The sequence below is a fragment of the Lonchura striata genome, chromosome 29 (assembly GCF_050655825.1).
Source record: "Lonchura striata isolate lonStrDom1 chromosome 29, ASM5065582v1, whole genome shotgun sequence".
In the NCBI taxonomy this organism is placed as follows: domain Eukaryota; kingdom Metazoa; phylum Chordata; class Aves; order Passeriformes; family Estrildidae; genus Lonchura; species Lonchura striata.
The window spans coordinates 4,008,162-4,035,414 of NC_140731.1; the positions used below are offsets into that span (position 1 = coordinate 4,008,162).

General features: G+C 63.5%; 3 protein-coding genes across 3 annotated transcripts in view; 2 read left to right on the top strand and 1 right to left on the bottom strand.

The window, feature by feature from the left end:
- Window positions 1–1,449: 1,449 nt before the first annotated feature.
- CS (citrate synthase) lies at window positions 1,450–9,344 on the top strand. The gene is made up of 11 exons (XM_021542465.4): window positions 1,450–1,628; window positions 3,542–3,589; window positions 4,108–4,215; window positions 4,320–4,385; window positions 4,485–4,616; window positions 5,093–5,281; window positions 5,366–5,565; window positions 5,773–5,902; window positions 6,572–6,673; window positions 7,657–7,866; window positions 8,644–9,344. Exons 1-11 carry the CDS (start codon window positions 1,575–1,577, stop codon window positions 8,812–8,814), a joined length of 1,410 nt encoding a protein of 469 aa, XP_021398140.1. The 5' UTR covers window positions 1,450–1,574; the 3' UTR covers window positions 8,815–9,344.
- Window positions 9,345–9,460: 116 nt separating this feature from the next.
- Window positions 9,461–15,411, bottom strand: COQ10A (coenzyme Q10A). The gene is made up of 5 exons (XM_077788636.2): window positions 15,258–15,411; window positions 13,121–13,243; window positions 11,829–12,021; window positions 11,004–11,105; window positions 9,461–10,402 (listed from the first exon to the last, which is right to left on the bottom strand). Exons 1-5 carry the CDS (start codon window positions 15,335–15,337, stop codon window positions 10,235–10,237), a joined length of 666 nt encoding a protein of 221 aa, XP_077644762.1. The 5' UTR covers window positions 15,338–15,411; the 3' UTR covers window positions 9,461–10,234.
- A 1,723-nt stretch (window positions 15,412–17,134) lies between these two features.
- ANKRD52 (ankyrin repeat domain 52) overlaps window positions 17,135–27,253 on the top strand; it is a 66,255-nt gene continuing 56,136 nt past the window's right edge. Inside the window, exons 1-3 of the mRNA XM_085562928.1 lie at window positions 17,135–17,294; window positions 22,963–23,046; window positions 24,542–24,620. Of these exons, the coding sequence (XP_085419054.1) occupies window positions 17,268–17,294; window positions 22,963–23,046; window positions 24,542–24,620 (190 nt within the window). The 5' untranslated portion in view covers window positions 17,135–17,267. The remainder of the gene's footprint in view (window positions 17,295–22,962; window positions 23,047–24,541; window positions 24,621–27,253) is intronic.

The window sequence follows — 27,253 nt, forward strand, 5'->3', positions numbered from 1 at the left end:
GCAGCCGTGCTCCCGTGGGTGGGGTGGGGTGGGGGACAGCAGCGTCCCCACGTGTCCCCGTGTGTCCCCACGTGTCCCCACACGTCCCCGTGTGTCCCCACGCGTCCCCACATGTCCCCACGCGTCCCCGCTGGCTCGGGGGCAGCGCTCACCCCCGCGGGGCTCAGCCCGTGGCTCTGTGTCACTCCGTGTCACCCCAAGTCCCCCGCTGCAGGGCCACCACGGGGGTTTGGCCCCACGTCACCCCCGTGTCACCCGCCGTGGGGTGCCGGCCCTCCGGGGTGTCACCCGGTGTCACCCGGTGTCACCCCACCCCGCCCGTGCGCAAAGGGCGCTGGGAGGGTTCTGGCCTCTCTGCCATGGCCCGTGTCACCTCATGTCGTCACCTGGCCCGGGGACAGGAGCAGCCGCAGGGCTCTGCCCCTCTTCGGCACCGCCGCCACCGCGTGTCGCTCGGTTGTGTCACTCCATCTCACTCGGTCTTGTCACCCTATGTCACCCCGTGTCACCCCATCATGTCATTCCATGTCACCCCATCGTGTCACCCCATCGTGTTGCCCCATTGTGTCACTCCATCATGTCAGCCCCTGTCACCCCATGTTGCCCCATGTCACCCTATTGTGTCACCACCCCGTGTCACCCCATGGTGTCACCCTATGGTGTCACCCTGTGTCACCCCATGGTGTCGCCCCATGGTGTCACCCTCTGTCACCCCGTGTCACCCCATGGTGTCGCCCCATGTCACCCCATGGTGTCACCCTCTGTCACCCTGTGTCACCCCATGGTGTCACCCCATGTTGCCCCATGGTGTCACCCTCTGTCACCCTGTGTCACCCCATGGTGTTGCCCCATGTCACCCCATGGTGTCACCCTATTGTGTCACCCTGTGTCGCCCCATGGTGTCACCCCATGGTGTCGCCCTCTGTCACCCTGTGTCACCCCATGGTGTCGCCCCATGTCACCCCATGGTGTCACCCTATGGTGTCACCCTGTGTCGCCCCATGTCACCCCATCGTGTCGCCCGTTGCTCCGGGCTCAGCGGGGACTCTGACGTCACCACCGCCCCTCAAGCCACATCCAATCGCCCCAAGCCACGGTGGCCACATGCGGGATGACGTCACGGGCTCCTGTGACCTCATACCGCCCGGCTGCGCGTCTGTGACGTCACGGGGCTGCCCCCACCCCCGCTGCCGAACCCCACCGGGACACCGGGCCGTGACGTCACGCGCCGCGGCCGGTGACGTCACGAGACGGGGCGGGCACCCCCTCACCCCACCCCTGGCCCTGATCAGGCGAATGCGGCGGCCACCTATAGCCTGCGCCCCCCGCCACTTCATTAGCGTGGCCCCGCCCCGCGGCGCGCCGCTTGGCCAATAGCAAACGGCTCTGCCCCGGGAGGGGGCGGGGTTATGCTAATGAACAGCGCCGCGCTCCGCCCCGCCCTCACGTTGAGGACCCCCGGCCGCCGCCGCTCCGGCCCCGCTCCCGCCCCGGCCCCGCTCCCGGTCCCGGCCCCGCTCCCGGTCCCGGCCCCGGCCCCGTTCAGTCCCGGCCTGTCCCGCCCCGGTACCGCCATGACGCTCCTCGCCGCCGGCAGCCGGGCGGCCGCGCGCCTCCGCGGGCCCAAGGTGAGCGCGCCCGGCCCGGCCTCGCCGCGCCTTAAAGGGGCGACGCCGCGGGGGGAAGGGAGAGCGGGGGGGGTCCGGCTCTTAAAGGGGCGACGCGGGGGGCGCTGCCTTAAAGGGGCCGCGCGGCGGAGGGGGGGATGGGACCGGGGGGACCGGCATCGCGACCGGGACCGGCACCGGCATCGGGACCGGGGTGGGCGCGGGGCCGCGGCCGCAGCACGTGGCGGCAGCCGGCGCCCGGCGCTCCCGCCGCAGCCTTCCCGGAGCCGGGGGTAACCGGGAGTGGCTCGGGGGGGCTCCGGTTCGTGCCCGGGGAGCTCCGCTGGTGCCTCAGCCCCGTGCGGGGCTCCCCGCCCCGGGGCAGCCCCGCTGGCGGTTCCGGTTCCTCGCTGTGCAGCGCTGGGCTTGGGGGGTCCGGGACGACCCCCGGGACCCCGCGCCCGGTGGCACCGGCAGTGGGGGGGGTGGAGGCGGGGACCGTCCCCTCCGCCGCCGCCCTTCCCCAGCGTCCCGGTGCCGTAGAGGACACCGGGGTCACAGCGGGAGGACCCCCGTGCTAGCCGAGCGCCGGTACCGGGCCGGAGCGGCCCCGACCCCTCCGTTCTGTTTGGCTTGGCCGCGGCCCCGGCGTTTCGTAACGGGCGTTGCGGTGTCTTTATCGACCGGGCGATATTTTGGGATATTCGCCATGCCCCACTTGGCCCTGCTCTCCCCTCAAAACGGGCGGACCGGAGCCGCCCCCCTGGCTTGAGCCGTGATCCCGGCCTTCCTCCTCCTCCTCCTCCTCCTCCCCGCACCCCCGAGCGCAACGGGAGCCCCGGGACGGTCCCGGTGTGGCCCCGCGCTCCCCCCCCGGCCGGTGCCCGGTGTCACCGCCAACACGTGTGACCTTGAGCCAGCGGCACCTCGGTGGCAGCGGGACGAGCCGTGGGGACCCCCAGAACGGGGCGACACCGGGGGCGACACCGGGGCTGGCACGGTGGGGGTGGCGGGGCGGCAGCGGCCGCCTTGACCTTGGGCTTCTCGCTGCCGCCTCCATTGTTCCGTTTCCCGTTCCCGGAGCCGCCTGTTGCGGGGGAACGCGGCCTCGCCACCCGCCGCGGCCACACCCGGCACACCGGGGACCCCCGCCCGGGCCGGGGGACACCGGGGGACACCGGGGGGCTTCTCTGCAGCGCGGCCCCGCCGCGTCCTCCCGGCGGCCGGCGGAAAAACCGAGTCATGTTCCGGCTCTGCCGCAGGCGCTGCCGCAGCTGCGGCCCCGGGAGCTCCGGGCGTCCCTGGGGATGGCAGCCCCGGTGTGCCCCGGTGTGCCCCGGTGTCCCCCGCTGTCCCCCGGTGTCCCCCGGTGTGCCCCGGTGTGCCCCGGTGTGCCCCGCTGTCCCCCGGTGTGCCCCGGTGTGCCCCGTGCCAGGCCTGGGCTGTGTTCCCGGGGTGTCCCCGCCGGGCCGGAGTCCCCGCGGTTCCCGGTTCCCACGCGTGGGCGAGGAACAAAGTTCGGATTCCCCGGCTCAGGAAAACCGCCGGGCGCGGCTCCAGGAAGGAGAACGCGGCCGCGTTCCCCGTGCCAGCTCCGGCCCCGGCTGCGAGGGCAGCGCGGGGCTGATCCCGGCCGCTCCCGGTCCCGCTGCTCCCGGTCCCGCTGCTCCCGGTCCCGCTGATCCCGGTCCCGCTGCTCCCGGTCCCGCTGATCCCGGTGCCGCTGATCCCGGTCCCGCTGATCCCGGCCGCTCCCGGTCCCGCCGTTCCCGGTCCCGCTGATCCCGGTCCCGCTGCTCCCGGTCCCGCCGTTCCCGGCTCCGAGCCGCGCCCGCGTGGGCGAGTGAAGCGGCTCCGGCGTCCCTGGGAGCCGGGTCTCAGCCTCGTGTGGCTGCCCCGGTGACAGGCGGGTCTCTGTGTCCCTTGTCCCGCAGAACGCTCCGTGTGTCCTCCTGGCCGCTCGCCACGCCAGCGCTGCCACGGTAAGGGGACAGGGGGGTCCTGTCCCGTGAGCCCGGTGCTGTCACCTGGTGCTGTCACCCGGTGCTGTCACCCGGTGCTGTCACCTGTTCTCCTGCCTCTCCTGAGACCCTCTCCAAGGGGATGCCCGTCACTTGTCATCCTCTTTCCTGTCCCAGTCTCTCTTGTCACCCTCTTTGCCATGAACCCCTCTCCTGTCAGCCCATCCTGTCACTCTGCTCTAATGGGAGTTCCCTCTCCTGTCACCCCCTCTCCTGTCACCCCCTCTCCTGTCACCCCTCTTCAAGGGGAGCACCCTCCCTCATCACCCTCTCTCCTGTCCCCCCCTTTCAGCCCCTGTTCTATCACCCCTTCTCCTGTCCCCGTTTCCTGTCCCTGTCTCTGTTGTCACCCTCTTTCCTGTCACCCCTGTCCACGGGGAGTCCCCTCTCAGCTGTCACACCTTTTCCTTGTCCCTCCTCTCCTGTCCCCCCCGTCCTGTGCTCAGCCCCGGTCTCACAGCCCTGTCCCCTGTCCCCAGAACCTCAAAGACGTCTTGGCCACCATGATCCCCAAGGAGCAGGCGAAGATCAAGAGCTTCCGGCAGCAGCACGGCAGCACGACCATCGGGCAGATCACGGTGGACATGGTGAGTGTGTGGCCAAACCGGGGTCACCGGGGCCACACCGGGGCCAAACCGGGGCCACCGGGCCCTGCCACCGCCCCTCACTGCGACCTCCCGGCTCCCTCCAGGTGTACGGCGGCATGAGGGGCATGAAAGGGCTGATCTACGAGACCTCCGTACTGGATCCTGACGAGGTAGGGCCCCGTCCCCCCTGTACCCCCTGTCCCATCCCACCCCATCCCCCTGTCCCACCCCACGTCCCCCCGGCCCCGCTGAGGCTCCCGGCCCCGCAGGGCATCCGCTTCCGTGGCTACAGCATTCCCGAGTGCCAGAAGAAGCTGCCCAAAGCTGCGGGGGGAGAGGAGCCACTGCCCGAGGGGCTCTTCTGGCTGCTGGTGACTGGAGAAATCCCGACCCAGGAGCAGGTACCACCAGGAGGGGCTGGAGAAAGCTGAGGGGGGGGTCTGGCAGCCCCCAGACCCAGAAGGGGGCTGGAAAAACCTGAGTGGGGGTCTGGCAGCCCCCAGACCCAGGAGGGGCTGGCAAATGGCTGAGGAGGGGTCTGGCAGCCCCCAGACCCAGGAGAGGTTGGCAAATGGCTGAGGAGGGGTCTGGCAGCCCCCAGACCCAGGAGAGGTTGGCAAATGGCTGAGGAGGGGTCTGGCAGCCCCCAGACCCAGGAGAGGTTGGCAAATGGCTGAGGAGGGGTCTGGCAGCCCCCAGACCCAGGAGGGGCCTGGAAAAAGCTGAGGAGGGGTCTGGCAGCCCCCAGACCCAGGAGAGGCTGGCAAATGGCTGAGGAGGGGTCTGGCAGCCCCCAGACCCAGGAGAGGCTGGCAAATGGCTGAGGAGGGGTCTGGCAGCCCCAGGCCCGCAGCTCAGCCCCGGTGTGTCCCCGTAGGTGACCTGGCTGTCCCGGGAGTGGGCCAAGCGTGCAGCTCTGCCCTCCCACGTGGTGACCATGCTGGACAACTTCCCCACCAACCTGCACCCCATGTCCCAGCTGAGCGCCGCCGTCACCGCCCTCAACAGCGAGAGCAAGTTCGCCCGCGCCTACGCCGAGGGCATCCACCGCGCCAAGTACTGGGAGGTACGGGGGGGGCTGCCGAGTTTTGGGGTGGGTTTTGGGTGCGGGGGGCTCGGGAGAGCACGGCCCCTCACCCCGTGGTGCCAGTTTGTGTACGAGGACGCCATGGACCTGATCGCCAAGCTGCCGTGCGTGGCCGCCAAGATCTACCGCAACCTGTACCGCGAGGGCAGCGGCATCGGCGCCATCGACCCCAACCTCGACTGGTCCCACAACTTCACCAACATGCTGGGCTACACCGACCCCCAGTTCATCGAGCTGATGCGGCTCTACCTCACCATCCACAGGTACGGAGCTGGGAGCGCACCCGGAGCATGGGGACGGGGTTTGGCCCCGCTCCCAACCCCACCGACGTGCCCGGGCTGCTCCCGGGGCGTCACCGGGAGCAGGCGGGGCTGAACCGGGCTGGCCACGCCGTGCTCCCCAGCCCCAAAATGCTGTGCAGGGCGTTTGGTGGGGCTGGGGGAATCCTCATGGCCCTCTCGCCCCGGCAGTGACCACGAGGGAGGGAACGTCAGTGCCCACACGAGCCACCTCGTGGGCAGCGCCTTGTCCGACCCCTACCTCGCCTTCGCCGCCGCCATGAACGGGCTGGCCGGGCCCCTGCACGGCCTCGCCAACCAGGTGGGCACTGCAGCCTGCCCGGGGCGCCCCTCTCCCTGTCTGTCCCTCTGTCCCTCTGTCCATGTCTGTCCCTCTGTCCATGCCCCTCTCCCTGTCGGTCCCTCTGTCCCTCTGTCCATGCCCCTCTCCCTGTCTGTCCCTCTGTCCATGTTACTCTCCCTCTCCCTATCCTTCTGTCCATGCCCCTCTCCCTGTCTGTCCCTCTGTCCTTCTGTCCATGTCCCTCTCCCTATCCTTCTGTCCATGTTCCTCTCCCTGTCTGTCCCTCTGTGTCCCTCTCCCTGTCTGTCCCTCTGTTCCTCTGTCCATGTTACTCTCCCTCTCCCTGTCCTTCTGTCCATGTTCCTCTCCTTGTCTGTCCCTCTGCGTCCCTCTCCCTGTCTGTCCCTCTGTCCCTCTGTCCATGTCTCTGTCCCTCTGTTCCTCTGTCCATGTCCCTCTCCCTGTCTGCCCCCACCTCCTGTCTCTCTACCTGTCCATGTGTCCCTCTCCCTGTCTGTCTCTCCTGTTCTTGTATTCCTCTGTCTGTCCCTCTCCCCATCCCCTTGTCCCTCTCCCCATGTCCCTGTGTCCCTCTCCCCATCCCTTTCCCCATCCCCGTGTCCCTCTGTCCCTCTCCCCGTGTCCCTCTCCCCTCTCCCCGCCTCACTCATCCGTCCGGTCCCGCAGGAGGTGCTGCTGTGGCTCACGGACCTGCAGAAGGAGCTGGGCAAGGACGTGTCGGACGAGAAGCTGCGGGATTTCATCTGGAACACGCTCAACTCGGGCAGGGTGGGATTGGGGGCGGCTGGGGGTCAGGGCCAGGCTGGGGGTCAGGGGCTGGGGGTCAGGGGCTAGGGGTCAGGGCCAGGCTGGGGTCAGGGGTTATTCTGGGGGTCAGGGCCGGGCTGGGGTCAGGGGCCAGGCTGGGGGTCAGGGGCTGTGGGTCAGGGGCTGTGGGTCAGGGGCCAGGCTGGGGGTCAGGGGCTGGGGGTCAGGGGCCAGGCTGGGGGTCAGGGGCTGGGGGTCAGGGGCCGTTCTGTGGGTCGAGGGCTGGGGGTCAGGGGCGGTGCTGGGGATCAGGGGCTGGGCTGTGGGTTAGGGGCTGTTCTGGGGGTTGGGGGCCACGCTGTGGGTCCAGAGCCATGCTGTGGGTCGGGGGCTGTTCTGTGGGTCCGGGGCTGTTCTGTGGGTCAGGGGCCGTTCTGTGGGTCCGGGGCCGCGCCGTCGGTCTGGGGCTGTTCTGTGGGTCAGGGGCTGGGGGTCCAGGGCCGTTCTGTGGGTCAGGGGCCGCGCTGTGGGTCAGAGGCTGTGGGTTAGGGGCTGTTCTGTGGGTCCGGGGCTGTTCTGGGGATCCGTGGCTGTGGGTCCAGGGCTGTTCTGTGGGTCCGGGGCTGTTCTGGGGATCCGTGGCTGTGGGTCCAGGGCTGTTCTGTGGGTCCGGGGCTGTTCTGTGGGTCAGGGGCCGTTCTGGGGGTCTGGGGCCGTTCTGGGGATCTGTGGCTGTGGGTCCAGGGCTGTTCTGTGGGTCCGGGGCTGTTCTGTGGGTCAGGGGCCGTTCTGTGGGTCAGGGGCCGTTCTGTGGGTCCGTGGCTGTGGGTCCAGGGCTGTTCTGTGGGTCCAGGGCTGTTCTGTGGGTCAGGGGCCGTTCTGGGGGTCTGGGGCTGTTCTGTGGGTCCGTGGCTGTGGGTCCAGGGCTGTTCTGGGGTTCCGGGGCTGTTCTGTGGGTCCGGGTCCACCCCGTGGGTCCGCGGCAGCCCTGTCCCGCCCCGCAGGTGGTGCCGGGCTACGGGCACGCGGTGCTGCGCAAGACGGACCCGCGCTACACCTGCCAGCGCGAGTTCGCGCTCAAGCACCTGCCCCGGGACCCGCTCTTCAAGCTGGTGGCGCAGCTCTACAAGATCGTGCCCGACGTGCTGCTGGAGCAGGGCAAGGCCAAGAACCCCTGGCCCAACGTGGACGCGCACAGCGGGGTCCTGCTGCAGGTGAGCCCCGGCGCCGCCGCGCCTCTGCCCGTGGCCCTCGCTCCTGCCTGGCCGTTTCCCTGTCCGTGTGTCCCTCTCCCTGTTCTGTCCTTCCTCCTGTCCGTCCGTCCCTCTCCGGGTGTGTCCCTTGCCCTGTGTGTTCCTCTCTCTGTTCTCCTCCATGTCTCTGTCCCTCTCCCTCTCCCTGTGTGTCCCTCTCCCTGTCCCTTGCCCTTTGTGTCCCTCTCCCTGTCCCTCTCCCTGTCCGTGTGTCCCTCTCCCTGTCCGTGTGTCCCTTTCCATGTTCACATCCCTCTCCCTGTTCCATCCTTCCTCCTGTCCGTCCGTCCCTCTCCCAGTGTGTCCCTTGCCCTGTGTGTCCCTCTCCCTGTTCTCCTCCCTGTCTGTGTGTCCCTCTCTGTGTCCCTCTCCCTGTTCTCCTCCCTCTCCCTGTGTCCCTCTCCCCATCCTGTCCATCTCTTCCCCCGTCCCATCCCTCCCTCTCCCCAGCCTGTTCCTCTCCTCATCCATCCCCCGCTCCCCCTGCTGCTCTCTCCCTGTGTCCCACCTGTCCCTTCTCTGTCCCGCCCATCCCTCTCTCCTCCCCCTGCTGCTCTCCCTCTCCCTGTCCATCCCTCTCCCCGTGCCCGGTGTCCCCGCCGAGCCCGTGCCCACCCGGAGCCCGGTGCCCCCGCCGAGCCCGTGCCCCCGCCGAGCCCGGTGCCCCCGCCGAGCCCGTGCCCCCGCCGAGCCCGTGCCCCCGCCGAGCCCGTGCCCACGCCGTGCCCCTGCCCGCAGTACTACGGCATGAAGGAGATGAATTACTACACGGTGCTGTTCGGGGTGTCGCGGGCGCTGGGCGTCCTCTCGCAGCTCATCTGGAGCCGGGCGCTGGGATTCCCCCTGGAGCGGCCCAAATCCATGAGCACCAAGGGCCTGATGCAGCTCGTGGGCTACAAATCCGCCTGAAGAAGGGACGGGGACTCGGCTCCCCCCGGGACCCCCCCTCGGGGCCGCTCGCCCACCCCCCCCGCCGCGGGGAGGGGCAGAGGCAGCCCTGGGGTCCTCCCCCACCCAGCCCCGCACCCAGCTCCCCCTGCCCCGCTGCGGGCGGGGGGCTCCCGCGCCCCCTCCCCGCCCCTGCAGCTCTCACTGCGCACACCGGGAGCCCCCCGGGCTCCGCTGGGAGCCCCCCCGGGCTCCCCACGTTGGGAGCCCCCCCGGCTCCGCCGCTGCTGGGCTGGGGGGGCTCCTGGGGGGCGCAGCCCCCCCGAGAGGGGATCGGTGCAGCCCCGCGTCCGGCCCCGCAGGGACTCGATACACTCCTCCCCGTGTTTGTGTGACCCCCCGGCCCTTCCCCTCCCTCCCCCACCCCGCCTGAAGCCCCCCGGGAGCCAGAGCTGGGACCCCCCCCCGGCCCCACCCCGGCTCCTCGCAGCTCTCGGGCACTTCTGTACAAACAACAACAAAAATGCAAAATAAATGTTTTTATTAACAAACCCCCAGCCTCCCCCCTCTCCCTGCCCGAGGGGATGGTGCCCCCGCCCCACCCGGGGGTCTCAGCATGCAGCCCCCTCCCCACCAAAGAGCCGAATGAGGACCAGGAGGCTGCTGACCCTTGGAAAATTCTCTTTATTGGCCTGGCAAAGCCCTTCCTTCCTCGGGCAGCACGGCCAGGACAGGCTCGGGGGGCTCGGGGAGCCCCTCACCCCCCTGGGGGGGGCTTCGTGGTGGTGGGCTGGGGGAAACTGAGGCCTTCCCATCCCTGCTCCCCTCCCACAGGTGAGGAATGGCGAGGTGTGGGGCGGGGTGGGGACCGGGGGGTCCCTGCGGAGGGTGCTGGGGTGGGGGGCGGCGGGGGGGCAGCGGGAGCCGCCCCCTCCCCACCCTGTGCGTGTGGCTTGTGCAAAGTGTGCGACGGCTCGGGGGGCTCGGGGGGCTCCTGCCCTTCTGTTCCTGGAGGAGCTGGGGTTGAATTTGGGGGGGGGGTCCCAGCAGCTTCTTTTTCATCCCCCCTCCCACCAAACCCCCCCATCCCGCTCGTCCCCGGGACACGGCGGGGCCCAGGCACCGGAGCTGCCCCCACCGGGGCCCTCCGGCCTGGCTGGGGAGCTTAAAAAGAACCAAAAACAAAGAAAGAAAAGAAAAGAAGAAACCCAACCAAACAAAAACATTTTAAAACCCCAAATCAGCTGCAAAACCAGGGAGAGTCCAGCGCCGGGACCCCTGGGGGGGGCTCACGGCAGCCCCGGGGGGCGTTGAGGCAACGGCAGCAGAAACGCAATTCTCGAATAAATATTTCGGGGGGTGGGCTTGGCACGGGCCTGGCACGGTCTGGGGGTGCCTGGCACAGTCCCAGGGGTGCCCGGGGTGCCCGGGCCCGCCGCCCTCACGTCTGGTGCACCTCGTGGAACATCAGCTCCCGCGGGATGCGCGTCTCCGGCCCGAAGTTCTTGGCGGCGCGGCGCTCGAAGGCGGCCACCATCTGCTTGACCACCTCGTCGAAGAAGACGGTGGCCAGCTGGGAGTGCAGCAGGGAGCGGAACTCGAAGGAGATCTGGGCAGGAGGAGGAGGAGGAGGAGGAGGTGAGCCCCCAGTGGGTGAGCCCTGCCCTCCCCCGGGGGCTGGAAGTGACCTGGAATGGTTTGGAAGGCACCTGGAAGTTCTGGAAGGGACCTGGAGTGACCATGAAGGGACAGGGATGGTCAGGAAGGGACCTGGGATGGTCTCAGGGGGATTTGGGAAGGTCTGGAAGGAGCTGGGACGGGTTGGAAGGGCTTGGGAAGGTCTGGAAGGGAAGTGAAGTTCTGGAAGGGATTTGGGGAGCTCCAGAGGGATTTGGGATGGTCTGAAAGGACCTGGGATGGTCTGAAGGGACCCGGAGTGGCCAAGAAGGGACTGGGGGTGGTTGGAAAGGGACCTGGGATGGTCTGGAAGGACCTGGGATGGTCTGAAAGGGACCTGGAAGTTCAGGAAGGAAGTTGGGATGGTCTGGAAGGGATCTGGAAGTTCTGGAAGTGAGCTGGGATGGTCTGAAGGGGCTTGGGAAGTTCTGGAAGGAACCTGGAAGCTCAGGAAGGGACAGGGATGGTTCTGAAGGATCTGGGATGGGCTGAAAGGGACCGGGAAGCTCAGGAAGGGACCGGGATGGTCGTACCGAGAAATCCACGGTGCTGGTGCGGGGGTAGCCGGGGATGCCGGGGCTGAAGCGCCAGTTGGTCTCCAGGTGGTTGAAGAGGCGCCCGTCGGTGCAGACGGCCTGGGCGGGCACAGGGGGTGTGGGGGCCCGGCGGGCACCGGCATCACGGAGCCCTCCAGGCTGGAAGCCCCTCCTGGATCCCCCCGAGTGCCACGGCCCGGCCAGCTCCAGGGACGGGCACCGAGAGCTTCCCTGGGCACCTCAATGCTGACAGCGAATTCCACGGGGAAATTCAACCTGAGCCTCCCCTGGGACAACCTGAGGCTGATTTCCCTTCTCCCGTCCTTCCCTGGGAGCAGATCCTGACCCCACTGTCCCATCAGGGAGTTGTGGGGTGGAAATTCCCCTCTGAGCCTCCTTTTCTCCCTGGGCAGCTCCAGAGCCTGAGCAGCTTTTCCAGGAGGAAATTCCTCCTCTTGTCCACCCTGAACTTCTCCTGGAGGAATTTCGAGCTGTTCCTTCTCCTCCTAGGAAACAGATCCCAGCCCTGCTGTCCCATCAGGGAGTTGTGGGGTGGAAATTCCCCTCTGAGCCTCCTTTTCTCCAGACAGCTCCAAACCTTGAGCAGCTTTTCCAGGAGGAAATTCCTCCTGATGTCCACCCTGAACTTCTGGAGGAATCTGGGGCTGTTCCTTCTCCTCCTGCTGTTCCTGGGAGCAGATCCTGACCCCACTGTCCCACCAGGGAGTGGTGGGGTGGAAATTCCCCTCTGAGCCTCCTTCCCTCCAGGCTGAGCCCTTCCCCAGCTCCCTCAGGTCTCTCCAGCCCCAGGTCCCAGCTGACCTTGACGAGGTGTGGCCGCACCAGGGTGACGATGGAGGTGTAGCGCTCCAGCACGGGTGGGAACCCCACCTCCAGCTGCGCCTTCAGGTGCCCCGAGCGCCGCGCCAGCACCGCCGACCTCTTGCACCAGGGCACGAAGTTCTTGTAGTCCTCCACGTTGGCCACCACGTCGTACATCTCCTGCATGGAGTACCTGCGCAGAGACGGCCGCGCTGGGGGGCTTGGCTGGGATTGGGGCTGGGATTGGGGTGGGATTGGGGCTGGGATTTGGGGTGGGATTGGGGGCTGGGATTGGGGCTGGGATTTGGGCTGGGATTTGGGGTGGGATTGGGGTGGGATTTGGGGTGGGATTGGGGGCTGGGATTGGGGCTGGGATTTGGGCTGGGATTTGGGGTGGGATTGGGGGCTGGGATTTGGGGTCAGGGCTGGGGTTTGGGGTCAGGGTTGGGGTTTGGGGTCAGGGTTGGGGTTTGGGGTCAGGGTTTGGGTTTGGGGTCAGGGTTTGGGGTCAGGGTTGGGTCAGGATCAGGGCTGGGGTCTGGGTCAGGGTTGGGTTTGGGGTCAGGGTTTGGGTCAGGGTCGGGGTTTGGGTTTGGGGTCAGGGTTTGGGGTCAGGGTCTGTGTTTGGGTCAGGGTTTGGGTCAGGGTTTGGGTTTGGGGTCAGGGTTTGGGTTCGGGTCAGGGTTTGGGTCAGGGTTTGGGGTCAGGGTTCGGGTCAGGGTTTGGGTTTGGGGTCAGGGTCTGTGTTTGGGTCCGGGTTTGGGTCAGGGTCTGTGTTTCGGTCAGGGTTTGGGTCAGGGTTTGGGTCAGGGTTTGGGGTCAGGGTTTGGGTCAGGGTTGGGGTCAAGGTTCGGGTCGGGGTTGGGGTCAGGGTTTGGGTTTGGGGTCAGGGTCTGTGTTTGGGTCAGGGTTGGGGTCAGGGTCTGTGTTTGGGTCAGGTTTGGGGTCAGGGTCAGGGTTTGGGTTTGGGGTCAGGGCTGGGGTCAGGGTCTGTGTTTGGGTCAGGGTTTGGGGTCAGGGTTGGGGTTAGGGTTTGGGGTTCGGGTCAGGGTCTGTGTTTGGGTCAGGGTTGGGGTCAGGGCTGGGGTCAGGGTTTGGGTCAGGGTTTGGGGTCAGGGCTGGGGTCAGGGTTTGGGGTCAGGGTCAGGGTCAGGGTCAGGGTTTGGGTCAGGGTTTGGGGTCAGGGTCAGGGTCTGTGTTTGGGTCAGGGTTTGGGGTCAGGGCTGGGGTCAGGGCTGGGGTCAGGGTCAGGGTCTGTGTCGGGTGAGGCTCAGCCCCGCCGGCTCACTCACCCGATGATCCGCCGCTCCGAGTACTCCTTGCGCCGGTTGCCGAGGCTCAGGAAGCCGCGGCTCGGCTGCGCCCGGGGCTCCCAGCCCGCGGGGCCCGGCCGGAGCCCGCACGGGGCCACGTGCCTGCGGGGACACCGGGAGCACCGGAGTCACCGACCGGCACCGGGAGCACCGGGAGCACCGGCGGCACCGGAGTCACCGACCGGCACCGGGAGCACCGGGAGCACCGGGAGCACCGGAGTCACCGACTGGCACCGGGAGCACCGGAGTCACCAGAGTCACCGACCAGCACCGGGAGCACCGGGAGCACCGGGAGCACTGGAGTCACCAGAGTCACCAACCAGCACCGGGAGCACCGGCAGCACCAGAGTCACCGGGAGCACCAGCGGCACCGGCAGCACCGACTGTCACCGGCAGCACTGGGAGCACCGGGAGCGCTGTGCCCTGGGACCCTTCCTGGTGGACAAGAGGGCTTCTAGGGCTTCCCAAATTCCTTCCAGGGCTTCCCAAATTCCTTCCAGGGCTTCCCAAATTCCTTCCAGGGCTTCCCAAATCCCTCCAGAGCTTCTCAGGTCCTTTCCAGAACCTCAAAGGTCCCTCTGGAGCTTCCCAAATCACTTCCAGAACTTCCCAAATCCCTCTGGAGCTCCCCAAATCACTTCCAGAGCCTCACAAGTCCCTTCAGACCATCCCAGGTCCCCTTCCAACCACTCCCAGTCCCTTCTTGGCCACTCCGGGTTCCTTCAGACCATCCCACGTCCTTCAAAACCATCCCAGGTCCCTTCCTGAACTTCCCAAGCCCCTTCAGACCATCCCAAGCCCCTTCCAGCCCACCTCAGGTCCCTTTCCAACCACTCCCAGTCCCTTCTTGGCCACTCCGGGTTCCTTCAGACCATCCCAGGTCCCTTCCTGACCATCCCTGTCCCTTAATGGTCACTCCAGGTCCCTTCCAGAACTTCCAGGTCCCTTTCAGACCATCTCAGGTCCCTTTCCAACCACTCCCAGTCGCTTCTTGGCCACTCCAGGTTCTTCAGACCATCCCAAATCACCTCCAGAACTTCCCTTCATTTCCCTTCCAGACCTTCCCAAACCCTTCCAACCCGTCCAGCTCCTTGCAGACCTTCCCAAATCACTTCCAGAACTTCCAAAATCCGTTCCAGAGTCTAACAGGCCCCTCAGAGCTTCCCAAATCCCTTCCAGAACTTCCCAAATCCCTTCAGACCATCCCAGGTCCCTTTCCAACCACCCCCAGTTCCTTTTTGGCCACTCCGGGTTCCTTGAGAACATCCCAGGTCCTTCAAAATCATCCCAGGTCCTTTCTGACCTTCCTAAATCCCTTCCAGAACTTCCCAAATCACCTCCAGAACTTCCCAAATCCCTCCAGAACTTCCCAAATCCCTCCAGAACTTCCCAAATCCCTCCAGAACATCCAGGTCCCTTCCAGACCATCCCCGGTCCCTCCCGGTCCCTCCCCGCCGGGGGCTCCGGGCCGGTGCCGAGCCGCGGGGACGCTCCCGGGGCGGACACCGGGAGGAGGAGGAGGAAGGCCGGGACCCCCGAGCCGGGCACACCGAAGCCCGGCGGGGCCCGGTGCCGCCGTGCCCCGGTGCCGTCCCGCCTCCGGTGCCGCTCCGGGGCGGCGATCGCGACTTTCCCACGGGAATCGTCCCGCCGGTGCCACCGGGGCCGCCGGTCCCGCTCGTGTCCCCGTGTTCCCTGCCGCGGGTGGCCTCGGGGCCGTCCCCTCCCCGGTGCCACCGGGGTGACCCCGCCGGGGCTCGGTTCCCCCGCGGGCGGCGGCACCGGCGGCACCGCCGCGCTCCCGGTGTCGCCGCGCGGGTTCGCGCCAAGGTCAGAGCCCCCCAGCCAGCGTTCCCCACCCCGCGGCCAACCGGGCCAGCGGCACCGGCGGGCCGCCGCCGCCCCGGGATCACCGGGAGCCCCGGGATCACCGGGAGCCCCGGGATCGCCGGGATGGCCCCGCCGGGACCCCCCCGTTCCCACGGGGTGCCCCGGGACCACCGCACCTCACGGGGGCCGGGAGCGCGGCCAGGCCCGGAGGAACCCCCGCAGCACGAGCGCCTCCCGGTGCCCGCCCCGGTGTCCCCGGTGTGACCTCCGCGCCGCCGCCGCTCACCTGCCGGGCGGGGCCGCCGCGGCCCGCAGGCGCTGCCGCGCCCCGAGCTGGAGGGCGCCGCGGAACCGCCGGGCCGCCATCAGCGGGCCGGGACCGGGACCGGGACCGGGACCGGGGCCGGGCCGGAACCGGGACCGGCGCCGCCCTGACCTCTCACCCCGTGACGTCACCGCGTCGCCATGGCGCCGGTACGTCACCGGGTGGGCACCGCCCCCGAGCGGGGCATCATGGGAGTTGTAGGCTGAGGGTGCGCGGGGCACGATGGGAAATGTAGTGCGGGCTGGGGATGCGGCTGCTGCGGGACCGGGAGCAACCGGGAGCAACCGGGAGCGACCGGGAGCGACCGGGAGCAACCGGGACTGCCCCGCCCGGGGCTGCCGGGGCTGGGCTCTGCCCCAGGGGCCGCGCCTCCCACGTGTGCTCCCGGTCCGTGGGTCCGGAGAGGGACGGGGAGCCTCCGGTGCCGTGCCCCGGTAAGGGCCCCGCTCCGAACCGGGCAGAGGAGCCGAGAGAGCGGGGATCCACCGTGGCTGCGGGAACTGTGCGGCCCAGCGCCGCCCACTACAGCGCAACACACAACAGGGCCTCCCAGTGTCTCCCAGTGCAGCTCAGCACATCCCAGTTCCTCCCAGAACATCCCAGTTCCTCCCAGCACATCCCAGTTCAGCCCAGCACATCCCAGTTCCTCCTGGAACATCCCAGTTCCTCCCAGCACATCCCAGTTCCTCCCAGAACATCCCAGTTCAGCCCAGCACATCCCAGTTCCTCCCAGAACATCCCAGTTCAGCCCAGCACATCCCAGTTCCTCCTGGAACATCCCAGTTCCTCCCAGCACATCCCAGTTCAGCTCAGCACGATCCAGTTCCTCCCCCCAGCACATTCCAGTTCCTCCCAGCACGTCCCAGTTCAGCCCAGCACGATCCAGTTCCTCCTCCCAGCACATCCCAGTTCAGCCCAGCACATCCCAGTTCCTCCCAGCACATCCCAGTTCCTCCCAGTTCAGCGCAGGGATGCAGCACCAGTTCCCAGCCCCGTTCCCGGTGCCGGCCCGGCCCCTCTTGGAGCCCCGGGACCCCCCGGGACCACCGGGGGACGGGGTTCCCACCGGACAGACCCCACAGAGGGATGGAAGTGCCACACCGGGACCCCCGGGACCTTCTCCCACCGCCCCACCACTCTTCAGGCTGGGGCACCCGGGACCCCCGGGGTTACCGACAGCCCCTCCGGGGTGCGATCCCCACCGGGAACACCCGGTGTCAGAGCAGCGACCCCCGGGGTTACCGACAGCCCCTCCGGGATGCGATTCCCCCCGGGGACACCCGGTGTCACGGCACCGACCCCCGGGGTACCGACAGCCCCTCCGGGGTGCGATTCCCCCCGGGAACACCCGGTGTCAGGGCAGGGACCCCCGGACCCCCGGGGTTACCGACAGCCCCTCCGGGATGTGATTCCCACCGGGAACACCCGGTGTCAGAGCAGTGACCCCCGGACCCCCGGGGTTACCGACAGCCCCTCCGGGATGCGATTCTCCCCGGGAACACCCGGTGTCAGGGCAGGGACCCCCGGACCCCCGGGGTTACCGACAGCCCCTCCGGGATGCGATTCTCCCCGGGAACACCCGGTGTCAGGGCAGGGACCCCCGGACCCCCGGGGTTACCGACAGCCGCTCCGGGGTGCGATTCCCACCGGGAACACCCGGTGTCAGGGCAGGGACCCCCGGGGTTACCGACAGCCCCTCCGGGGTGCAATTCCCACCGGGAACACCCGGTGTCACGGCACCGACCCCCGGGCCGCTCTCCCCCGCCCCGCCGCCCCTCGGGCCGGGCCCGGCGCTGCCCGGAGACCCCCGGCGATGCGGCCGCCCCGGGGCCGCCCCCGCCGCCGCCGCCGCCGCCCGGGGCTCGGTGGGCGGCGCATCCCCGCCGCTCCTTCCCCGCCCCGCCGCCGCCCGAGCGGAGCCGCCGCGGCCGGACCCGATGCCGGCAGCTGGGCGCTGAGGGCGGCCCCGACATGGGGGTTCTCAGCATCACGGACCAGGTACGGCCGAGCCCCGCTCCCGCTCCCGCCGCGCCCGGGCGGCGCCGCCACGGCAGCCCGGGGATGTGCGGCCTAGCGCGGCTCCCGCCGGGCCCGGCCCGCCGCCGCCGCAGGCCCCGGGCCGCCGCCCCGCTCCGCCGGGCCCCGCCGCCGCTCCGGCACCGCCGCTCCGGCACCGCCGCGGCCCGGGACGGCGCGGGAGGGCCCGGGAGGGAGCGGGAGGGAGCGGGAGAGAGCGGGAGAGAACGGGAGAGAACGGGAGGGAACGGGAGAGAACGGGAGGGAACGGGAGAGAACGGGAGGGAACGGGAGGGAACGGGAGAGCCCCGGGAGGGAACGGGAGAGCCCCGGGAGGGAACGGGAGGGAGCGGGAGAGAACGGAAGAGCCCCGGGGATGGAACGGGAGAGAACGGGAGGAAACGGGAGAGCCCCGGGGAGGGAATGGGAGAGCCCCGGGGATGGAACGGGAGAGCCCCGGGAGGGAACAGGAGGGAACGGGAGAGCCCCGGGGATGGAACGGGAGGGAACGGGAGAGAACGGGAGAGAACGGGAGAGCCCCGGGGATGGAACGGGAGGGAACGGGAGAGCCCCGGGGATGGAACGGGAGGGAACGGCAGAGCCCCGGGGAGGGAATGGGAGAGCCCCGGGAGGGAACGGGAGGGAACGGGAGAGAACGGGAGAGCCCCGGGGATAGAACGGGAGAGCCCCGGGGAGGGAGCGGGAGGGAGCGGGAGAGAACGGGAGGGAACGGGAGAGAACGGGAGAGCCCCGGGGATAGAACGGGAGAGCCCCGGGGATAGAACGGGAGGGAACGGGAGAGAACGGAAGGGAACGGGAGAGTCCCGGGGATGGGAGCCCCGGGAGGGAGCGGGAGAGAACGGGAGGGAGCGAGAGGACCCCGGGGATGGAACGGGAGACCCGGGGATGGGAGACCTGGTGATAGGAGACCCGGGAGGGAACGGGAGAGCCCCGGGGATGGGACCCCCGGGAGGGAGCGGGAGGGCCCCGGGGATGGGACCCCCGGGAGGGAGCGGGAGGGCCCCGGGGATGGGACCCCCGGCCCAGGGATGTGAAGCATCACAGGGGGATCCTGCTCCATGGGACCCCCCGGCCTGGGGACCGCAGAGCTTCGAGAGGAGATCCCAGTCCTGGGACCCCCTGGCCCGGGAACGGTGGAGCCCCGGGGTGGGATCCCTGGATCAGGAAGGGCAGAGCCCCCGGGATGGGATCCCTGGATCAGGAACAGCAGAGCCCCGGGATGGGACCCCTGGATCAGGAAGGGCAGAGCCCCGGGATGGGACCCCTGGATCAGGAACGGCAGAGCCCCGGGGTTGGGATCCCTGGATCAGGAAGGGCAGAGCCCCGGGATGGGATCCCTGGATCAGGAAGGGCAGAGCCCCGGGATGGGATCCCTGGATCAGGAACGGCAGAGCCCCCAGGATGGGACCCCTGGATCATAACAGCAGAGCCCCGGGGTTGGGATCCCTGGATCAGGAAGGGCAGAGCCCCCGGGATGGGATCCCTGGATCAGGAACGGCAGAGCCCAGGGTTGGGATCCCTGGATCAGGAACGGCAGAGCCCCCGGGATGGGATCCCTGGATCAGGAAGGGCAGAGCCCAGGGTTGGGATCCTTGGATCAGGAAGGGCAGAGCCCTGGGATGGGATCCTTGGATCAGGAACGGCAGAGCCCTGGGATGGGATCCCTGGATCAGGAATGGCAGAGCCCCGGGATGGGATCCCTGGATCAGGAACGGCAGAGCCCCCGGGATGGGATCCCTGGATCAGGAACGGCAGAGCCCCCGGGATGGGATCCCTGGATCAGGAAGGGCAGAGCCCAGGGTTGGGATCCTTGGATCAGGAAGGGCAGAGCCCTGGGATGGGATCCTTGGATCAGGAACGGCAGAGCCCTGGGATGGGATCCCTGGATCAGGAACGGCAGAGCCCCCGGGATGGGATCCCTGGATCAGGAACGGCAGAGCCCCCGGGATGGGATCCCTGGATCAGGAACGGCAGAGCCCCCGGGATGGGATCCCTGGATCAGGAACGGCAGAGCCCCCGGGATGGGATCCTTGGATCAGGAAGGGCAGAGCCCCGGGATGGGATCCTTGGATCAGGAACGGCAGAGCCCTGGGATGGGATCCCTGGATCAGGAATGGCAGAGCCCAGGGTTGGGATCCCTGGATCAGGAAGGGCAGAGCCCCGGGATGGGATCCCTGGATCAGGAAGGGCAGAGCCCCGGGATGGGATCCCTGGATCAGGAATGGCAGAGACGCCAGGGTTGGGATCCCTGGATCAGGAACGGCAGAGCCCCGGGATGGGATCCCTGGATCAGGAACGGGAGATCCCTGGGAATGGGAGAACTCCAGGAATGGGAGCCGTGGATCAGGAACAGGAGAGCCGTGGGGTTGGGATCTCTGGATGGGGGAGAACCCCAGGAACAGCAGAACCCCAGGAATGGGACCCCTGGATGAGGAACAGGAGAATCCTGGGAATGGGAGAACCCCGGGAATGGGATGGAAGAATTGCAGGAATGGGACACTGGGATGAGGAACAGGTGATTCCAGGAATGGCAGAATCCTGGGAATGGCAGAAGCCCAAGATTGGCAGAACCCTGGGAATAGGAGAATCCCAGAATTGGGATCCCTCAGGCCTGGAATGAGGGAATCCAGGGAATGGGACACCGGGATTGCGAGCAGGAGATCCCAGGGTTGAGACACCTGGGTCAGGAGCAGGAGAATCCTGGGAATGGCAAAACCCTGGGAATGGGAGAACCCTGGGCCTGGAACGGGAAACTCCTGGGAATGGGACACTGGGATCAGGAAGAGGAGATTCCAGGAATGGCAGAACCCCAGGAATGGGAAAACCTCGGGAATGGGAGAACCCCGGGAATGGAAGAACCCTGGGAGTGGGACGAGAGAATCCCAGGAACAGGAAACCAGGATGAGGATCAGGAGATTCCAGGAATGGCAGAACCCCGGGAATGGGATGGGAGAATCTCGGAGAGGGACACCAGGATGAGGATCAGGAGATTCCAGGAATGGCAGAACCCCAGGAATGGCAGAATCCCAGGAAAAGGAGAACCCCGGGATTGGGATCTCCTGGATCAGGGGGTTCAGAGCATCGGGGGGGACCCGGCCCCGCGGCGCTTCCCGCTGCCTCCCCAGCAGCTCCGGGGTTTTGGGGGTGCCCCTGGGGGCCTCGGGGAGGTTTTGGGGTGCAGGATTTCCCCGAGGAGTTTTGGGGGTGCTCTTGGTGTGTCGGTCATCCCCGTCAGGTTTTGGGGACACGTTTGGGGTGCAGAGCGTCCCTGTCGAGTTTCAGGGACAAATGTGGGGTTCAGAGTGTCCCCATCAGGTTTTGGGGACAAATGTGGGTTTGGAGTGTCCCCATCAGGTTTTGGGGACACTCTTGGGATGCAGAATGTCCCTGTCATGTTTTAGGGAGTGTTCCCATCAGGTTTTCAGTTATTTCAGGGACAAATATGGGGTTCAGAGTGTCCCCATCAGGTTTTGGGGACAAATGTGGGGTTCAGAGTGTCCCCATCAGGTTTTGGGGACACTCTTGGGGTTCAGCGTGTCCCCATCAGGTTTTGGGAACCCCCTGCGTGGCTCTGCTGTCCCCAGAGCCATGACCCCGAGGACTCGGAGCCCCTTTTACCCACAGATTCCCCCAAAATCTCCTTTATCCCCCAGATTTTGGGGTCGGGAGCTGCCAGAGCCCCCCGACCCCAACCCCACACCAAGCCCAGGGAAGAATTTGGGAGCCCTGGGAGGAGCTGAGGATGAGGGGAATGAAAAAAGGGGGAATTTGGGTGGGAGGGGATGAAGGAAGGGAGAGATCTGTGGGATCAGGCCCTGATTTAAACAATTCCATTTTTTGGGATACCCCAACCATTCCTCTCTCCCAGCCAGAGGCTTTTGGGGCACCATTGGTGTTTTCCAGCCTTTCCCAAAATATTTTTTTTTTTTTTTGTTAAAAAACCCTTTTTAAAAAAAAATAACAAGTGATGCTGAGGCTGCTGCATTCCAGGGGGATGAAGCAGCCTTGCCCTGCCCCAGGATGTGTTCCTGGGGCTGGAAATGCCCTTTAAATTTGGGATGAGGCAGGGCTGGGAAGGGATCACTGCCAGACAGAGCTCGGAGAGGCCGAAAAAAGCAAAATCTGCTCATTTTGAGCTTTAAATTTGCCTTGGGGGGGGGGTCGCAACACCCAAATCTCTCCATCCCAAAAAGCCTCAGTGGGGCCGGGTGGGGTGAAGCAGAAATTTGGGGGTGCTGAGCGCCCCAAGAGCAGCTCAGCCCATTTTTTTTGGCAGAAAAATGGAATTTTTAGGTGTGGAAACAGGAAAGGGGGTGAGGGGTGGTTGTCCCAGAGGGGTTTGGGGCTGTGGCCAAATTTTGGGTGGCAGGAGCTGGAGCCTCAGGAGCTGAGCTCCGGTCACAGGGAGCAGCAGAAAACGTTCCCAGGCATCATCCTGGGAAAAAACTGTAGGAAGATGAGAAAAAAGAATAAAAACCAATATTTAGCTGACTTTGTTACAGCTGGTGTTGAGAAAATGTGTTTAGCAGAGAGCAGTTTGTTAATTAATTGATAGGAATAGTGTTTTAATTAATAGAGCTCAGTGCCGCTGGGGTGACGGAGGTGCTGCCGCGGGCTGGGGGTGTGCGGGTGTGGGGCTGCAGCTGTGTCCCCTGTCAGTGTCACCTGTGTCCCCTGTCAGTGTCACTGTCACCTCTTTGTGTCTCCTGTCAGCGTCACCTGTGTCCCCTGTCAGTGTCACCTGTGTCCCCTGTCACTGTCACTGTCACCTCTTTGTGTCTCCTGTCAGCGTCACCTGTGTCCCCTGTCAGTGTCACCTGTGTCCCCTGTCACTGTCACTGTCACCTCTTTGTGTCTCCTGTCACTGTCACCTCGCTGTGTCCCCTGTCAGCGTCACCTGTGTCCCCTGTCACTGTCACTGTCACCTCTTTGTGTCTCCTGTCACTGTCACCTCGCTGTGTCCCCTGTCAGCGTCACCTGTGTCCCCTGTCACTGTCACTGTCACCTCTTTGTGTCCCCTGTCAGTGTCACCTGTGTCCCCTGTCAGTGTCACTGTCACCTCTTTGTGTCTCCTGTCACTGTCACCTTGCTGTGTCCCCTGTCAGTGTCACTGTCACCTCACTGTGTCCCCTGTCACTGTCACCTGTGTCCCCTGTCAGTGTCACTGTCACCTCTTTGTGTCTCCTGTCACTGTCACCTTGCTGTGTCCCCTGTCAGTGTCACTGTCACCTCACTGTGTCCCCTGTCACTGTCACCTGTGTCCCCTGTCAGTGTCACTGTCACCTCACTGTGTCCCCTGTCACTGTCACCTCTCCTTGTGTCCCCTGTCAGTGTCACCACTTGTTCCAGCTGTGTCCCCTGTCACTGTCACCTCTTTGTGTCCTTGTCACTGTCACACCTTGTTGTGTCCCTGTCACTCCTCGTTCCACCTGTGTCCCCTGTCACTGTCATCCCCTGTTCCAGCTGTGTCCCCTGTCACTGTCACCCCTCGTTTCAGCTGTGTCCCCTGTCACTGTCACACCTTGTGTCACTGTCACCCCTCGTTCCAGCTGTGTCCCCTGTCGCTGTCACCCCTCCGTGTGTCCCCTGTCCCCAGCTGTGTCCCTGTCACCTCTGCTGTCCCCTGCAGCCCCCTCTGGTCCAAGCCATCTTCAACCGGGATGTGGAGGAGGTTCGGTCGCTGCTCAATCAGAAGGAGAACATCAACGTGCTGGTGAGGGCCCTGCTGCACTGCTGCACTGCTGCACTGCTGCACTGCTGCACTGCTGCACTGCTGCTGCACTGCTGCTGCACTGCTGCTGCACTGCTGCTGCTGCTGCACTGCTGCTGCACTGCTGCTGCTGCTGCTGCACTGCTGCTGCACTGCTGCTGCTGCTCTGCTGCTGCACTGCTGCTGCTGCTGCTCTGCTGCTGCACTGCTGCTGCACTGCTGCTGCTGCTGGCTCCTTCCTGGCCTCCCTCAGGGCTCCCCAAATCCCTCCCATCCCATCCCATCCCATCCCCATCCCCATCTCCATTTCCATCCCATCCCCAACCCCGTTTCCATCCCCATTTCCAACCCATCCCATCCTCTCCCATCCCCATCCCCATTTCTGTTTCCATCCCCATCCCATCCCATTTCCATCCACATCCCATTTCAATCCCCATCCCCATTTCCATCCCATCCCAATGTCCATCCCCATTCCCATCCCCATCCCCATTCCCATCCCCATTTCCATCCCATCCCAATGTCCATCCCCATTCCCATCCCCATCCCCATTCCCATCCCCATTTCCATCCCATCCCCATTTCCATCCCAATTTCCACCCCATTTCCATCCCCATTTCCATCCCATCCCATCCTCTCCCATCCTCATCCTCATTTCCATCCCCATTTCTATTTCCATCCCCATCCCATCCCCATCCCATCCCCAGCCCCTCTCCCATCCCAATCCCCATCCCTTTTTCCATCTCCATCCCTCTCTTGGTGCTTCCAGAATTGTTTTTATCCCTCACCTGGTGCTCTCCAGAATCTTTCCCAACTTCATTCCTCTCCCAGGGCTCCCTAAATCCCTCCCATCCCCATCCCTTGCCTGCTGCTCCCCAAATCCTCCCCATCCTTATTCCCAGTCTTTCCCAGCCCCATCCCAGTCTCTCCCATCCTTTTCCATCCCTCTCCCATCCTTTCCCAGCCTTTCCAGCCCCATCCCAGCCTCCCCCAACCTTCTCCCAGCTCCATCCCATCCTCCCCCAGTCCATCCCAGTCTCTCCCAGCCCCTTCCTATCCTCTCCCAACCCTCTCCCAGTCTCTCCCAGTCTCCCCCAGTCTCTCCCAGTCTCTCCCAGTCTCTCCCAACCCCATCCCAGTCCATCCCAGTCTCTCCCAACCCTCTCCCAGCCTCTCCCAGTCTCTCCCAGTCTGCTCCAGTCTCTCCCAGTCTCTCCCAGTCTCTCCCAACCCCATCCCAGCCCCATCCCAGCCCCATCCCAGTCTCTCCCAGTCTCTCCCAACCCCATCCCAGCCCCATCCCATCCTGCCCCAGTCCATCCCAGTCTCTCCCAGCCCCATCCCATCCTGCCCCAGTCCATCCCAGTCTCTCCCAGCCCCATCCCAGTCTCTCCCAGCCCCATCCCATCCTGCCCCAGTCCATCCCAGCCTCTCCCAGTCCATCCCAGTCCACCCCAGTCCACCCCAGCCCTCCAAGCTCAGGGCTGTGCTCTCCCCTGCAGGACCAGGAACGCCGGACGCCGCTCCACGCTGCTGCCTACATCGGAGACGTTGCAATCCTCGAGCTGCTCATCCTGTCAGGTGAGAGCCGGGGGCCCCCAAAATCCGGGGTGCAGCAGGACGGGCTCTGCTCCCCTCCTGAGCACCCCGAGCTTGTGGGGAGCACTCGGGAACGCTGCCACAATCCCCAAAAAATTCCACATCTTGGAACCGAGATGGCCGAGGCGGAGACAGAGCCAGGAGGGGATGTGGGGGGCTCAGGAGGAGGAGGGGGATGCTCAGCCACTTGATCCCAGAGAAAATCCCCTAAAACCTGTGGAAAATCCCCTAAAATCTGTGAAAATGCCCCTAAAATCTGTGGGGGGCTCAGGAGGAGGAGGGGGATGCTCAGCCACTTGATCCCAGAGAAAATCCCCTAAAACCTGTGGAAAATCCCCTAAAATCTGTGGGGTGCTCAGGAGGGATGCTCAGCCACTTGATCCCAGAGAAAATTCCTGAAAATCTGCGGGATGCTCAGAAGGACAAGGGGGATGTTCTGCCACTTGATCCCAGAAAAAAATCCTGAAAATCTGTGGGATGCTGGAGGTGGGGATGCTCAGACACTTGATCCCAGAGAAATCCCCTAAAATCTGTGGAAAATCCCCAAAAATCCGTGGGCTGCTGCAGGAGGAGGAGAGGGATGCTCAGCTACTTGATCCCAGAGAAAATCCCCTAAAATCTGGAAAATCCCCTAAAATCTGTGGGGTGCTCAGGAGTTCAAGGAGGATGCTCAGCTACTTGATCCCAGATAAAATCCCCCAAAACCTGTGGAAAATCCCCTAAAATCTGTGGGATGCTCAGGAGGACAAGGGGGATGTTCTGCCACTTGATCCCAGAGAAAATCTCTTAAAACCTGTGGAAAATCCCCTAAAATCTGTGAAAATGCCCCTAAAATCTGTGGGGTGCTGCAGGAGGAGGAGGGGGATGCTCAGACACTTGATCCCAGAGAAAATCCCCTAAAATTTGTGGAAAATCCCTAAAATCTGTGAAAATCCCCTAAAACCTGTGGGGTGCAGAGATCCCCTGTTGGTTTTTGGGGATGTACTATTGAATGTAAAATGTATAATGTAAATATAGTGTATTGTACTGTAATAATATAGTATAATAGTAGCATACAGGATATATTATAGTATGTTTTATAGTATATAGATACTATAAATTAATATATGGTATGAATATACCTATAGGTATATTGATGTGCTATTTAATGTAAAATATAATATACTATATAAATATAGCATATTATACAATATTACTATGGTATAAGATCAGTATATAGAATATATTATATAGTATCTTTATAGTATATATACACTATAAATATACTATATAAATATGCATATATATGTATATTAATATACTATTTAATGTAAAATGTAATATACTATATAGATAGAGTATATTATTCTATATTAGTGTGGTATAATAGTAGTATATAGCATATGTTATAGTATATAGTATATATTAGAGTATATTATATAATATATACTATATAAATATACATATACATATATATGCATAAATATACTGTTTAGTGTAAATTTTACTATATAAATATGGTATATTATTCTATAATAGTATAGTATAATAGTAGTATATATTATATATTATAGTATGTAGTATATGTTATATAGTATACATACTATTAATATAACATACTATATAAATATACATATGCATATATATACACATATATTAATATACTATTTAATGTAAAATATAATATATACTAGATAAGATACTATTAATATAGTATGCTAATAGTAAATTATTACTATTTTAGTATTTTACATACTTACTATGTAAAATAGTGCTTTACTATTTTACATCCTTTTACTATTTTGCATACTTACTTCGTATTTATTTAATTAATTAACAAACTCATGGCTCTGCTGAGTCCCAGCCACAGCCGGATCTGATTGGTCATTAAACAAGTTCCACCCAACTCTAATTAAGCGTAATCACTTCAGGTGAAGCACATTCCACATGGGGGGAAAGCAAAGGGGCTGAGGTGAAGATTGATTTTGTCTCTCTGCGTGCTGCTCCAGGAAATCCTGAGGGAAAAGGGTGTCAGAATTATGTACAGGAAATCCTGAGAGAAAATGGTGTCAGAATTGGAAATCCTGAGAGAAAATTATGTCAGAATTAGAAATCCTGAGACAGAATGATGTCAGAATTGGAAATCCCGAGAGAAAATGGTGTCAGAATTGGAAATCCTGAGAGAAAATGATGTCAGAATTGGAAATCCTGAGAGAAAATGATGTCAGAATTGGAAATTCTGAGAGAAAATGATGTCAGAATTATCTGCAGGAAATCCCGAGAGAAAATGATGTCAGAATTGGAAATTCTGAGAGAAAATGATGTCAGAATTATCTGCAGGAAATCCTGAGGGAAAATGGTGTCAGATTTTTCTCTGGGAAATGCTGAGAGACAGAATGATGTCAGAACTGGAAATCCTGAGAGACAGAGTGATGTCAGATTCATCTCCAGGAAATCCTGAGATACAAAATTATGTCAGATTTATCTCCAGGGAATCCTGACACACAGAATGATGTCAGAATAGGAAATCCTGACACACAGAATGATGTCAGAATAGGAAATCCTGACACACAGAATGATGTCAGAATTTGAAATCCTGACACACAGAATGATGTCAGAATTATCTCCAGGGAATC